The 15,533-nt window shown below is 47.6% G+C and overlaps 2 protein-coding genes across 2 annotated transcripts; one reads left to right on the top strand and one right to left on the bottom strand.

Annotated features, from left to right (window-relative positions):
* Positions 1 to 6,431: 6,431 nt before the first annotated feature.
* DPM1 (dolichyl-phosphate mannosyltransferase subunit 1, catalytic) lies at positions 6,432 to 12,248 on the bottom strand. Its single transcript, XM_063172638.1, has 9 exons — positions 12,130 to 12,248; positions 11,638 to 11,737; positions 10,920 to 10,953; positions 10,454 to 10,530; positions 10,318 to 10,343; positions 9,924 to 10,019; positions 9,366 to 9,434; positions 8,966 to 9,080; positions 6,432 to 6,897 (listed from the first exon to the last, which is right to left on the bottom strand). Exons 1-9 carry the CDS (start codon positions 12,234 to 12,236, stop codon positions 6,793 to 6,795), a joined length of 729 nt encoding a protein of 242 aa, XP_063028708.1. The 5' UTR covers positions 12,237 to 12,248; the 3' UTR covers positions 6,432 to 6,792.
* Positions 12,249 to 12,301: 53 nt separating this feature from the next.
* On the top strand, positions 12,302 to 14,326 carry MOCS3 (molybdenum cofactor synthesis 3). The gene has a single exon (XM_063172636.1). It carries the CDS (start codon positions 12,302 to 12,304, stop codon positions 13,892 to 13,894), a length of 1,593 nt encoding a protein of 530 aa, XP_063028706.1. The 3' UTR covers positions 13,895 to 14,326.
* The last annotated feature ends 1,207 nt before the right edge of the window (positions 14,327 to 15,533 follow it).

Raw genomic sequence — 15,533 nt, 5'->3', positions numbered from 1 at the left:
GGAGCCCTCAGCCTAGGCTGTCCGTGTCTGTCCCGGTGTGCAGGGGGTCACGGCAGGCCCAGACTCTTCTCCCGACCCAGCGATGGCCCCAGAGCCACGGGCAGGGACTGAGCCCAGCAATTCACCTGCACAGGAGGCAGAGCTGCTGCCCTGGGCACTGCCAGCCCTCAGCGGAGCCCAGAGAAGCTCTGGGGTCTCATTCCAGAACAGTCTGGACACGGTCCTGTGCCATGGGCTCTGGGCTGGCGCTCCTGGAGCAGGGAGGCGGCACCGGCTGAGCCATCGAGTCCTTCCTAGCCAGAGTGGCTCTGGCTTGTGCCCATCACAGCCTGGCCGGGGCTGGGGTGCCCAGGGAGGGGAGGAGGCGTCGAGTGAGGCAATGGCCATGTGGGAGCCTTGCTGGGACACCCTGCCCAGCCTGCCATGGGCTGGGACAGTGGCAGTGATCGGGGAATTCTGTGAGGCCGCACAGGAGCTGTGTGATTTGTGCACTGCCATGTCTGAAATCCAAATTGGTCACAGAAGCACAGAATGTGCTGAGCTGGAAGGTGCCCACCAAGACCATCGAGTCCAGCTCGTGGCCGTGCACAGGAATCTCTCTGTGTGCCTTCCCATTTTGGGTTAACACTCTGAGAACAGTGCCCAAAGGCGGGGCTGTGATCTTTCTGGTGAGCCCTGTACACATGTGCTCACACACCTGTGCAGAGCCACTGGACATCCCATTTTGCAGCAGGAACATTGGATCAGGACAAGACCCGACATGCAGTTCTTCCTTGTGGATCATGACACTGCTCAAGACCTCCTCAACAAACAAGGATGAATTCTAAAAAGCCCTCTAGGAGTGGCAGGGATGGATGGCTTTTGTTGCTTCAGAAAGACACAAGTACTAGGAGAAGGAAGTAAAGTGTAATTCCCTCCATCCTCAGTGTTCACACCCTTTCTGGTTCAGTGACATGTTGGAACTCAGCCTCACAGTGCCAGAAAGGAAATTTGATTCCTTGCCTGAAGTATAGAAGCAAAGTTGTTGCCAATTCTTTAAACTTTATGTAACTTAAGGATCTCCTACATTTTCAGGTGACTGGTGTCCTGACAATCTGTACATGCTGTCTATCACAATTCACTGAAGTAGTGTTTATGAAGAATTTGGTGACATTTTATTGTGTCTCTGAGGCTGCCTTGGGACTTTCTGGCTCAGTGGGACATGGGAATCCTCTGCTTGTCAGTGCAAGTCACACCTGGGTTTCACTGGGTGTGAAGTGGCATCTTCACATCAGTGGTCACAAGAGTCAGGAGGTCACAAATCTTTTTACATGGGAATGTAAATTAAAAAACCAGGAATTACACAAAACTTTAAAACCACAGCTGGTGCTTTGGTGTTAGAGCCCCTAGAACTGAGGTACTTTGGGAGTCCCTGAGACACATGTGGAATCTGTCTCAAGGAAGGACAGCAGAGAGAGCTGGTTTGGTTTTCCTATAACAACATAATTTTGCCTTTTAAGAGTTGATATTTTTCTTCTGATGACACAATTACTGAATCATGTTATTGAAGCATGTTGGGAAACATTTCAAAATTATGCTAAATCAGGACAATATTCAGAATCAGTTAACTTCATGGCTGCTTGAACCAGTCTGCTCCTTCCTAAAATACACAGCCCCACAGCTGAGCACCTTCCTATTTCAGCACTATTTTATTTGTGCCTTGCCACTGACCACTTTTTAGCCATCACTTAATGCAAAATATACAACAGCTCCAGAAGAAGCACCCACAGACCTACTCTAAGGGCTGGATTTGAATAAGCAGAAGTGTCTGAAGGTTGGAGTGTAGTGGGACATGATAATGCAGCTGGAGATAGAAATGATATTTGAGAGGTGTTTAAGGGAGTGAACACAGCACGAAGATCTGTGCAGAGGACACAGCAGCTCAAACACAGAGACCTGGGATCCAGAGAGGAGAACTGAACAGCCTGTTGGGCATCATGCCCTGCCCTGCATTTTGTGAGTGAGTGAAGGTATGTAGTAAATTTGTATTTGCTGTGTATACTCATCAGAGGACAAGGTACGAGAAGGTTGGGATGGAGAGAGAGGTGGTTGGAGAGTTCCCCCAGAGCAGCAATATCAGGGAGTTTCCAGCTGGGAACACTCCCAGCCATGATGTTGGTGCTCAGTCGGTGATTGCAGTATGGAAAACCATCTGAGAAGAGTTTAGAAACTGGAATTTGGCATGGGAGGGGGTGAAATTGGACCCGGCTAGAAAGGAGAGTATCGGGAGGCAGAAACTCTCAGTGCACTCAGTGCAGGCAGGGGTTTTTAGGCTGGGCAGAGAACAGGAGGGAAGGGAGACGTGGCAGCAGAAGCTGGAGCAGAGGGAGCCGCTGCCTGCCTCGGGGTAAGATCTGCAATGACAGGGCTGGGAAAAGGGGAAGGATGAGAGGGGTGTGAAAGCAGTCCTGAATGATGGACAAGATCTCGTTCTCATTCACCTCAGGAGGGTTCTCGTGGTGGTGCGCAGAGTGACAGCTGCCAACAGAGAGCTGGGGAAGAAAGATGAGAATTTACAAAGTTTGGGTGAAAAGATTGATGGTAAAGCCAAAATTCGAGCAGTGAGGAAGAAGGAGAAAAGGAGTCTTGATATCATTTTTCTCCTATGCGTACAGAGTGAACAAAATTAAACAGAAGTTGATACTAATAGTCTTAATCTACTTTTTCTATTGCAGAAGTGGGTATTGTTTCTCACAATACAGCCGCTAGAAAAATCAGTAAAATCACTGCATTGTAAGAGACGAAGCACTTCACACCAGAGGGGAGACAATTAGCACTCCCAGGCTGAATAGCTTTAATTGCACATGCGTTGTGCTGCTGCTTCAGGTCAAAACTGTGCCCAGATTCATCCTAGTACGAGTTCAGGAGCAGTGTCATGCTTGGGCTTTATTCAAATGAAAAATAATTAAGACAACTATAGATGGTTTTACACACAACATAATTAATTATATAATAAATACAAGAGAGTTAATCAGCATTAGGACCACTGATCTCACAATGGTCTTTAAGACCCACTAAGCCACCCAGCTCCTGTGCTGCTCAGACACTTGCCAGCACTGGTGCCAGTTTCTGCTGAACAGTCAGTTCAGGGACAACTTCCCACTTTATGCTCTCTGCTTTGTTGAAATCCCCCTCAATGGCTGAGTCTTCAGATCTAGTTTTGAATTAAAAGGTGCAATTAGTTTTTCTCTCTCTGGTTCCAATATATTTTCCCCTGAAAAGTAACAACCGATCTATAAGAAAGTTTTTAATTGCCACAGTGCCTGGAGAGAGAGGGTAAAGTGTGGCAGGAACAGAGGAGGAGATGATGCTCCAGGTTGCTGTGCTTGGCACTGGTTTCTCTCTCTGCCCATGTCTCCTGCAGCATGGCACAGGGGAGCTAACAAACGTGTTCCAAAGCAAGGGAGGGGCTGATGAGCAGTCCTGGCCCCTGCACAGCCCCTGCTCCTGCTGATCCTGTATCTGCACTTGCCTCAGCTCTGGAATGCCAGCCGCTGAAATGTGCCACTGAAGTCATCCCTGCACTGAACTCAGCAGGCAATCTGTCACTGAATTCATTTCTGCCAAGATTCCAATCCAGCCTTGTACTTGGGATCCTGACAGGCCCTCAAATAAATATTATTGATTAGTCATCATTATTTTTTACTGTTGATATGCAGAAGGTTGTGGAGCCTTGCAGTTGTACTTTTACATAGTCCACTGGAAAATCTATTTGATTATAGTGTTCATATTGGCAGTGAGGTTCATCCTTATTGCAGCTGAGGTTAAAGTCTCAGATTTTGTCAAAAACCCTAAGTAAAAGTGAAGCTGAACCCCTGAACCTCAGAGCAGGCAAATCCTCACCAAAAGAGCAGCTGGGCATCTGGGACTGACCGGATTCACATCCCAGAACACAAATAAGCCAGAACTTGGGCTCTGAGTGGATGTCCCAGCTTCAGCACCATCCTGGGCCAGAGGGACTGAACTGCTGGGCCTTGTGCCTGACCCTAAACCTGCTCAGGGACAGGGAAATCACAGTGCCAAACGTGAGTTACCTTCTCCCCTGCATTCAGCATCCTCAGCCCTGCTCTGAACTGACGGGAGCCAGGAAGCAATTAAAGCTCTGCTCCTGCCAGATGATCGAGTGCTTGCAGACACAGATTCCTGAGAAAGTATAAGAGAGAAAGTGCATTAGCAGAGTATTTGTGCCTCCCTAGGAAATGAATATGGATGTAATTAAGAAAAGCTGATTTATGTGGAACCGTAAAGCCAAGGACATAAAATGAAAAATTCTCAGTAAATGTCAAGTCAGTGTTTTGTGGTGGCCAAAACAAGGCAAGGAGAGTATTGCAATGGTATTAAAGAACTGAGAATTAAAATGCCACTAGATAAATCCCTAGTACATGAATATTTAAGACATTATATGGAGTTCCAAGCACCTGATCCTCAAAGATTCTAGAAGTGCTGTTCCACTATAGTCTGTTACTAACATTTTGAGAACAGTGAGATCACAAGACTTTCTTTTGCTAGGAAAAGCCAAATGGTTTCCATGGTGTGTGTGGTGAACTGTGTGTGTTTGTAGATCCCACTAAGGCAGGAAAGCCTGGATGTTCCTAATGCCTCCTGTGCCCATGGGATCCATGGATTACTTCCTTCAGAGCAGCTTCCTGAAGCAGGTGGGTGCAGACTGAGACCAGTTTTTCTAATTTCAGGCACTATTGTGTTTGCTCATGTCCTGATGCCATGGAGCTCTTGCTTTGTTCCTTTACAGCACTTTTTTCCCTGATAAATCCATCACCTTTAAGCATAGTGAGAAATGTCACCTATTTACCTGAAACCAGACTGCCCTGACACATTTCAAACTTTCACACACTGCAGCACACAAAATGCTCCTGTGCTGTGACCCTGACTGATATGTGAAAGCACCTTCCTCCAAACATGATCTCATCAATAAATGAAGGAATTTTACCTGGTAATTTTCATAATTAAAAAAGTAGCCATGGACCTTCTAAAAGCTGAACCCTAATTCACAGCAGTCAGGTGATGAATAATTCATACACTGGACTTGTTATATGTCCCTACATAAAAATGAGGAAAAGATGAACTTCATGAGGCTTAATTTGCATTCCAGTAAATGATCAGCATTATATATTTAAATAAATACCTAAACCCTCATTATTTGTTCATTAAAACCTTGTAACTATTTTTAACTTAAAATAATGATTTTTCCCTATGAAACCTTCAAATGAGGTATAAATAGATAAAACCTATTTACTGCAGATTTCACTGACCCTTAAATCCAGAGATGTATTTCTGTGTACATTATTGCTCTGATTATTCTGCAGCAAATGAAATTGTATATAATTTTCTGAAAAAGTACAGGCAAATGTCACAAAATGTACAGTTCAGTCACTGTGATCCAGTTACATGTGGATTCAAAATCTGCATCTTTTATTATGTGAAAGCAAATTCCATCTGTAGTATTTGCTTTGGACAGTCAGCAAAGGAGAAACGATCAGAATCTGTACAGCCCCACTAGAGAACACAGAACTAGCTCCAAAGCTGTCCACTAGAAAATAACCTATATTCCAAGTTTTGTTGCATTATTTTATCAATATGATGACTGTGAAATATAAATTCATCATTTGTCTACAGACTTTCTATATGTTTTCTAACATTAACAACTGCATCTAGTATGCTAAAGGAATGCAGACAAACATGAGCAAAATAGGCAACATTTTTGAAATACTTGTTGCTTCTCCTGTCACACCATTAATTTTCTGACCCAGGTGTCCACAAAAAAAAAAAAAAAAAGAGGCTATGTATCTATAATTTCTATATTTTTATTACAGATATATAAAGCCATTATTGGAATAATCTCATCTTCCTCCCAATTGCACATCTGATTGCAAGAGCTTCGTAATTTCTGAGTTCTGGCTCTATCTATCAGGCCATGAAACAAAAACTTGCACTGCTGTTTGCACATCCTTCCTCAGCATCTGGAGCAAATACAGACTTCACTTTGCAAACTGGAACGTGACATCAGGAAAAAATCTTCACTATCTTCCCTGAGTGATTGGGGTGTTCCCTAAGCCTGCTGAGGTCCCACTTCACAGACTCTAGATGGGTTTAGTTTCTAAAGAAGGGAAGGAAAGGGACTCATCTGCTTCTGGACAAACACACAGAACACAAAATGACTCCATGCATATGGCTCCATTTTCTATCCAAAGGATATTCCTTCTCCCCAGTCCAGGCACAAACCACTGAACTCTGAGTTCTCTTACACTGCCCCAGCCAGGAGCACTTTGGAGCTGCTTCATGACAGTGTGTACATGTGCTGGGGGAAAGGAAGGACACTAATTAGTAAGTATTTAAATTAATATTTACAAACCACAGAATAAAGACAGGACACATTCTAGGGTTTTTTGGTCCTTGCTCATCTTTATTTCAAAATTATCCTTATCTTCTGCTGAATAATGATTCATCTCCAAATGCAAAAGATCATTTAGCTTTGTGTTCTTTATTAAGACAATTATTCTTACAAAAATAGAAAAGCATTAGCCTTTATTAATTTTTAGTTACCATACAGTCCATTTCTGTCGGAAGGAGCATTCTGGGCTGCAGAATGTTTGATTTGTTGTTGACGGTGTTTAATTGTTAGGTCATGGCAGGTCTCCTGGCCACCTCACAAATGATCAGGCTTTTGCCATTATATGTTTAAATCTACACAGACATCAGAAAATCTGTCTAACAAATTTACTTCAGGATGAACTCTCAGGTTGTAGCAAACAAGGTCAAGAGCCCCTTTAGAAAGGAGACAATTTCGTTGCCTCCCAGTTTGGATTCTCCATAGACACGGTCCACAAAGGAGATGGGAACCTGTTGAAACAAGCAAAATTGGTTTTGAGGTTCAAAACCAAAACCATCAGGAATTTGTGGAAACAAAAGAAGGCCCTTAGAGCTGGAGCTTGTTCAGGCATGGGGAGGAGGCAAGCAGCAGGCTGGCTCATTTGTGGCAGCTCTCAGCAGGGCTGCAGTGGTGCCCCACAGCTGGGGAGTGTGGAAAGGCTTGGTTTATCACCTTTCAAGCTGATCCAAAGGCATTACTCATGGCTGGATGATCCACCCAGGCAGAGCAAACTAACAGCTCACAAAGCCTGCAGCATTTCCCTGTCAGCCAAACTCAGAGCCTTTGAGTCAGTGTCTCAGGAAGCACAGAACAGCTCAACCTCACCCTGCCTGTGAGATGACCTCAGGACACGACAGCACCTATTGTACAAGACCTGTTTTTATCAGTCTTTGGCCATTTTATAGATTATCTGCAGCATTTACAGGCATTTGACACATTAATTTTGGTCTCCTTCACAAAGTGACACTGTCCAGATGAACTCACTGCTGATGAGATGTTGGGAACGTTCTGCTTTCACCCCTCTGAGCACACACAAGGGACATATGATAGAACATTCTGTGTTAGAATATTCAACCATTTCCATAATGTTTGTCTGCAAATTAAAATACTTCAGGAACTGAAACAAAGAATTGCAATTGCAATAGGCACTAAAAAATTGGCTTGGTGTTTAGCTGGCAGTGTCAACTAAAAAATCATCTGGCAAGAGGAACACACCAATCCCAGGCCTGTGCACGTGTGCCAGAGGGTCTCTCACAATTCCAGCAGGTCAGGCCAAGACAGGAAAGAGCCCAGGACAGGAAGATGCCCAGAAAGGCAGGCAGAGACTCAGCAATGACTCTGCTGTCTTAGCAGTGTCACCCTGACCATCCCAGTGACAATCCTGGCAACTCCACACAGCTGATGGGCAGAAGTCACTGAGTACGAAGCCAGGGCAGGATGGCACAAGTGGCACTTCCCGACCAGGATGAAGAACAGTTAATATCTCATCTAATGAGGGGACTCCAGTGTTACCCTTCAGCACAGGAATTGAGCACTGAGCTGTTTCTGGGCTTCTGCCTCCCTTGCACAAGAGGTTCCCTCATTGCTCTCACAGGCTCTATTCCATGTGCTGGAGGACCCTGCACACCTGGTGAAATACAGCAGAACAGGAGAGATGTGCATGCAACTCTCCAGGTACAGCCTGTGTGAGTTCTCATCAGCCATTTATTCCTTTTAAACTGGCACAGCTCAATCTCAGTTCTCAACTCTGCTGAAGAAATATTTTTTCCCTGTAATGCTGTTCCACAAGCAAAAAAGGTGGGAGAAAAGAGCTGCTTTGTTGTGAGGAAATGCTCTACCCTGTGTCAATGGAGAAATGCCACACATGAAGTTTGGAGAGAGGAGTACAAGCACCACAATTCTCTGACAATTTATAGTCCTGGAATCGAGGATGAAGAACTGGCTCTGAGATTCTCCTGCACAGAGATTCCCAGTGAAGCATCTCTAAAGATGCAGCAAGAGCAATTCAATGAAATAAAAAAGGCAGCAGACTGCTGGAGATAGAGAATCTAACAATTGCATGGAGTTTTTTCATTGACTGTAGACAGCACATTCAAGGAGTTTAGAAAAAGAAAGTTGTGAGAGCTGCAAAGTTGGAAAATAACAAGGCAATAGTTGACAGAGAATGAATCTGAAATAGAATCAGGCTGCTGGAAAAATGAAATAATTTGTAAAGACTCGAGTAGAGATGTCTGTACAATAGGAAGCAGGGAAGAAAAGGCTCAGAGCAGCTTTGTGGTGTATTTTGACTTCTTTCCCTCCTTTGAGGAACCTTGTAAAATTGTGTGCTGCAAAAGGAATTGCAATAGGAAGAGGGGAATAAAAAACTGCACTTTAGGTCTGGCATCCACCTGACACAGCTGGAAAAACAGAACTCTACACATGTAATTTCTTTGTATTAATTTAAAATCTTGGCTGCTTCCTGGCAGTACCCAGAAGTGGGCAATGTGTGTCCCCTGGGAGGGAAGCACAGTGTGCCCATCCCAGCTGGCCCCATACCTCTCCAACAGTGAATCCCAGCTGCCGAGCCCGCACAATCATCTCCATCTGGAACACATATCCCTTGGAAACACACTTCTCAATCAGCTTCTGTAAGACCTCTTTCCTGTACAGCCTGTGAACAATTCCAAAGGAAATAAAGCCTGAAACCCAGTTTCTGGAACACAGAAATCCAGACAGAGTGTAGGAATCTGAACTGCAATCACTCAGCTCATTACTATTTATAAACTCTCTAACGAGGTCATGGGAGCAGCAGTTCTTGCAATCTAATCCACTGTTCCTTCCACCCTTTCCAAACAGATTTCACAGTCCACAGTAAAGAATGTCATTCTTACTCCAGTCCTTATCCAGCAGTTTCTTAATTTCCAATAAACTTCAGGAACTGCAAACCAGACCCTACCTGAAACTCCCTGTCAGATCCGATGCCCCCGGTCTCAGCAGGACCTGAGTCAGAAAATTGGCTCCACGACTGTGAAAGAAAACATCTATGTTAGAGTTGTTTAGTACAAGAAGATGGGCACTTACTCCAACCATGAAAAACCAGGAACAATCCAAATCCACCTCCAGGTCAGACTGCAACACAGCTTGTGCTCCAGATTCTTTACAGGATAAATAAATAAACATGAACATCTGCCTGTTGTCTGGGAGGGACAGGAGCATTCCAGCTGGGCAGGTGAGGGTGTCCCTCACACGGCAGGGCTCAGCCTCAGCTTGTTTCCTGGATGAACGGGATGTCTATCCCAGCCTGAGGCCACTGCTCCAACCCCCTCTCCCAGCCCACCCGTGTCATTCCAGCCCTTCTTGGTGGATTTGAACCAAGGAACTGCTCCTGGTGTTCAGTGTGACTGCAGTGCCCAGCAGGGACAGCACTTCTGGTGACTGGGGAGCTCAGCTTACAGGGATGGAATTATTATTTACAAGTAACAAATTTCTGTGTGAAGAGATGAAAAGTACTAACCTGATTAACTTTCTTTTCAAATCCCAGCCATACACTCCTCCATTTCCTTTATATCTTGTTCCAGATACAATATCAAAATTGCCTTCTTTCTGCTTTCTGTAAACAATTGGTTTTATCAGAAAAACTGGAGGAATGTTTCAAAGTTCAAATTTCAAAGTAAAAACAATCAACCTTTCAATACAAAATCTGTATTTTACAAACTTCTGAAGAAATAAGAGACAAAGGGTGGCTATAAGCATTATTCAAACATTCAAACATCTTTTAATTGTTCTCTTATAAAGAGCTACTTCAGGGAATCTAATCATTATTTTTTACCCACTATGGCACAGAATTTCATATGCTGCCTCATAAATAATTTATAAAGATCAACTTTCATACTATAATCAGCACCCACCTGATAAACTCTGGAATGAATTTTGGCTGAAACGAAAGAAAGACAGATCAGAAAAAAGGGCAGGGGTACAACAAGAGCAAGCACTGAGAAGTGAATTCCAGCAGAGTGTACCAGAGCAGAGGACATGCAGCCTTACGTGGTGGGAGAGGTCAGCATCCATGATAACGATGAAATCCCCAGTGGCATACTTCATCCCATGAATGTAAGCAGTGCCTGATGGAAACAGAAACAACTGCCCTCAACTTCTGACACAGCAATGCACACAGAAACTGCGCCTGAGGATGGGCCACTACCCAAAATGTCATTTACAGAGCAGCCCCTGCACTCAGGAGCCTCAGGAAACAGACTGGGCTCCAAACCATCACCAATCCTTCACCCCCCAGCCTGGGCTCAGGGCAGCTCTGAGGTTCTGGGAAAGGTTTTAGAAACACACTGGGATTTTCATGTGCATTTTTAAAGATTGTTTGTTTACAAACAACTTGATGAAAATTGTTTCTGCTTTTGGGCTTTACTGTGATTTCTTCTGCACCTTTATACACTGAATCAAAGTATACAACAGATTCTTTAATTGCTTTTACTAATCAGAGTTAATAAGGACTTACCCAGGCCCAGCTTCTTTGCTCTGGGTCTCAGAAGCTACAGGAGATATAAAGAACACATAAATGAGTTGACATACAGTTTTAAAAAATACTCTGAAATTTCCTATATATTTTTTTCTTAAAACAATCTTCATAAATGCAACTTAGTCCAAAAATACTTTAAAAAACTTGGCATTTACACAGTAACAGATTGAAAAGTATCTGACTGCCAGTAAGTAAATGACAGCATCTTGTATATAACTGAGGGTTATGTAGTAATATATTACAGAGATAAAAAAATAAATAAAAAATCCTGTTCTTGAGGAATGCAATGAGACAGATTAAAAATAAATCATACGCCCAGCCCAGCTTTCATCTTTCCAATTTCCTTACTCCTGCAGTCAATTAAAATGAAATTAAATCTTATGCAAACCCCATCTTTCCCTCGGGCCTGCACCAAGTACAGCAACACTCACAGTCATTGCTCAGGAGCACACAGAAATGCACCAAGGACTGACAACACTTTGCAAACAATTCATGATCTTGCATATTTGGTCAGAATGAACTGTCCCGAGCTTACACTCGTCTAAAGTGGTGTACAACAACTTGTTTAAGGATGTGAAGAAAAAATACAGGGAATCAATCCCAGTTCTCAAGGACTTACAGTACTTTCCAATAAAAAAAAAAAAAAAAAGAAAAAAAAAAGGGAAAAAAAGGAAACATTACTGAATACACAACTCACTATTTTATCCGATCCATATATTTTTTCCAGCTGCTGAGCAACCTCCTGCGTCCCATCTGGGCTTCCATCATCTATGATGATAATTTCGAAGTCGATCCCACTGAAAGGAAAATGATTTCCCAATGAGCAGGTGGGGCTGCCCAGAGAGGGCTGGAGTGCCCATCCCTGGAGGGGTCCCGGGAAGGGCTGGAGGGGTCCCGGGAAGGGCTGAGGGGTCCCAGGAAGGGCTGGAGGCGGCACTCGGTGCCGAGGACAGGGTGGGGATGGGCACGGCTTGGAGTGGATGTTCTGGGAGGGATTTCCAGCCCAGTGACGGGCGGCTCGGTGCCGGTCAGGGACACCCGTGTGCGCACGGAGGTCGGCACTGCCCGCCCCACCTGTGCGCCCCGGTCACTCCATGGGCGGGCATTCCCAGCCCCGCAGACACGGCTGTCGCTGCGCAGCCCTGCCCGGGCCCCGCTCCGCGCCCCGGCCCCGCTCCGCGCCCGGTACCTGTCGCTGAAGGTGCGCACCAGCAGCCACACGACGAGCGGCAGGTTGTCGCGCTCGTTGTAGGTGGGCAGCAGCACGGAGACGCGGCCGGGGCCCCGCGCCGCCATGGCGGCAGTGACGCGGCGCCGCGCCGGAAGCGGCGGGGCCGGCGGGGCGGGCGGCGCCGGCGGCCATGGCGGGGGCAGCGGCGGCGCGGCTGCGGGCCGAGATCCGGCGGCGGGAGCGCGAGCTGCGCGGGCTGCGGGAGCGGCTGGCGGCCGAGCTGGCGCGGGGGGACGCGGCCGAGCAGGAGGAGGACGGAGAGCGGGAGCGGGACGAGGCAGCCTGCGGGGCGCGCCAGCCCTCGGCGGCCGAGCCGGCGCGGGGGGACGCGGGGGATGCCGAGGATGAGGATGGAGCCCGCGGGATGCGGGAGCGCCTGGCGGCCGAGCTGGCGCGGGGAGACTCGGGGGATGCCGACGAGGAGGACGAGGACGACGACGAGGATGAGGAGGAGGGATCCCTCGGCTTCCCCGCGGAGCTGCCGCCGCTGCCGGCGCGGTCGGCGCTGAGCGCGGCCGAGATCCTGCGGTACAGCCGGCAGCTGGTGCTGCCCGAGCTGGGCGTGCGGGGGCAGCTGCGCCTGGCGCGGAGCTCCGTGCTCGTGGTGGGCTGCGGCGGGCTGGGCTGCCCGCTGGCGCAGTACCTGGCGGCGGCCGGCGTGGGCCGCCTGGGGCTGGTGGATCACGACGTGGTGGAGACGAGCAACCTGCAGCGGCAGGTGCTGCACGGCGAGGCGCGGCGCGGGCGGCCCAAGGCGCGCTCGGCGGCCGCGGCGCTGCGGCGGCTGAACTCGGCCGTGCAGTACGTGCCGTACCGCGGGGCGCTGCGGCCGCGCTCCGCGCTGCGCCTCGTGCGCCAGTACGACATCGTGGCCGACTGCTCGGACAACGCGCCCACCCGCTACCTGGTGAGCGACGCCTGCGTGCTGGCCGGCCGGCCGCTGGTGTCCGGCAGCGCGCTGCGCCTCGAGGGGCAGCTGGCCGTGTACAACCACCGCGGCGGGCCCTGCTACCGCTGCCTGTTCCCGCGGCCGCCGCCGCCCGACGCCGTCACCAACTGCGCCGACGGCGGCGTGCTCGGCGCCGTCACCGGCATCGTCGGCTGCTTGCAGGCGCTGGAGGTGCTGAAGATCGCCTCGGGCATGGGCTCCTCCCTCAGCGGCTCCATGCTGATGTTCGACGCCCTGGAGGGCAGGTTCCGCAACATCAAGCTGCGGCCGAGGAGAGCGGACTGCGCCGTGTGCGGGGACAGCCCCAGCATCACCTGCCTGCAGGATTACGAGGCGTTCTGCGGCTCGGGTGCCACGGACAAGTGCCGGGCGCTGCAGCTGCTGCCCGCCGCGGACAGGCTGTCGGTGCAGCAGTACAAGGCGCTGCTGGACGCGCGGGCCCCGCACGTGCTGCTGGACGTGCGGCCGCCGGTGGAGGCGGACATCTGCCGCCTGCCGCACGCCCTGCACATCCCGCTCCGCAGCCTGCAGCACCGGGAGCGGCACGCCCTGCAGCGCCTGCGGGAGAGGGTGTGCGAGGAGAGGCAGAGAACTGACGGCCAAACCCCGCTCCCTGTGTATGTTGTGTGCAAGTTAGGAAATGATTCGCAGAAGGCTGTAAAAATTCTGCAGGAGTTACCTGCCGAAGAATTTGGTTCTGTGGTAGCTAAGGATATCAAAGGGGGGCTCATGGCTTGGGCCACTAAAATTGACTCAACCTTTCCTCAGTACTAGAATTTTAAATGGTGAAAAAACCCACATATCTTCAGAGTGAGTTCTATAGGGTTCCATCTCCTCTGTGTAATGGCTATATCACATGGGAAAACCAGACAGAAATACCATACTGCTTTTTTTATGTTACCTTCTTTTCCTAAGAAAAATGCTTATTTTTGTAGCTGTCTGATTATTTTTGTAAAAATGTAAATCTGTCCATGAAAGTGGAAAGAAACGTTGGTTATATGGAAAGAGTTCCTCGGTTGTGATTTAATAGTAAAAACTTGGCATAACTACTGACTTGTGCACGTGGTGATTGAGAATATCCTAATTAGCAATTGTAACCTGGAAAACAGCAAAACACAGGAATTATGTTATTGCTCAGTCTCTGAAGTGATTAACAAATTGAAACAGTGCATGAAATGAATAAAAAATAATTACTGTTAATCCCTAGCTGGTCTGCAGCACTATTAATCTGTGACAGGGAATTGCCAGGACAGCACTAACGAGACCACGGTGATCAACACCTTTCCGTTCTGTGTAGGAGCCGTGTGTATTTATGGACTGGAACAGCACCAGGGTGTAAAGAACTTCCAGAGCCATCCATCCTCCTTTGTGGGATGGCAAAGCAGAGATTCCCCAGCTTGAATACAGAAACTGAGGTTAACTCTCAATAAGACATAAGTTTGACCCCGGAAAGTTGGTAAAACAGACAGAAAATGTTTTTATCAGTGCTTGCAAGATTTGAGAGATTGAGGGATAATGGGGAGGTGAGAGGGGGCAGAATTAGGTATTTATTTATCCTCCCTCCTGCAAGGACAGAGCCCTGTTTCCTGAGTTTTCTCCCTGTTGCTGTGGCAGTGGCACCTCCCCAGCTGGATTTGCTGGCTGGCATGCAGAGCTCTGCACATCTGGGGAGTGTCTGTACTTACTGAGTGAAAAGAAGGAGAAATAAATAGCTTAACAGAGCTGCCTGAGGCCTCATCACCTCACATAGCAATTATCTCCTTATATTAATTAAGGTATGGATTTCTTTACTTTCTGAGGAGGAAAGAAACACCTGTCATGACTAATCTTCACATTGTACCAGGGGAAAAAAGGAATAGTGCCATTATAATTAGTAGTTGGAAATGTGTATTTTGGTAAAATAAATTCGAGAACAGCCACACTCCCAGCTGCATTATAACATGCCATGGTTCTAGCCTCGTGAAGGAACAGCTGTGAATTTGTAAACAGAGAGTCAGATCTTGCACTTTAGAGGACAATGAAAACATGAAAGGACTTAAAGTAAATTTCAGTGTTTGTGGTGTGTGCCCAAGAGTTGTGGGGCTGTGGAGGCACAGCTCAGTCACAATGCCTGGATTCTGGGGTTTCCTCTCTTGGGAAATAGAAACCAGGGGGACTTGCTGAAATGCCTGACCTGGGTTTACATTTGTCTGTCTTCACTGTGATTTCTCTTTGCTATGACTTCAAGAAGAGGCTGGAATGTGAGAGGCAGCAGGGGCAGTGATTCTGTCAGTCCCATGGTGGGTGCTGTGTCACACATCCCTCTGCCCTCACAAAGGCATTCCTTTAGTCAGTCCAAGCAAGGAGAACCCAAGGACTTGGAGAGAAGGGAAAAACTCTTTGATTCTAAATCTGAGTGCATAGAAATTGTGTG

The sequence above is a fragment of the Melospiza melodia genome, chromosome 19, assembly GCF_035770615.1.
Source record: "Melospiza melodia melodia isolate bMelMel2 chromosome 19, bMelMel2.pri, whole genome shotgun sequence".
Taxonomy (NCBI): domain Eukaryota; kingdom Metazoa; phylum Chordata; class Aves; order Passeriformes; family Passerellidae; genus Melospiza; species Melospiza melodia.
This window is presented reverse-complemented; position numbering and strand designations above follow the sequence as displayed.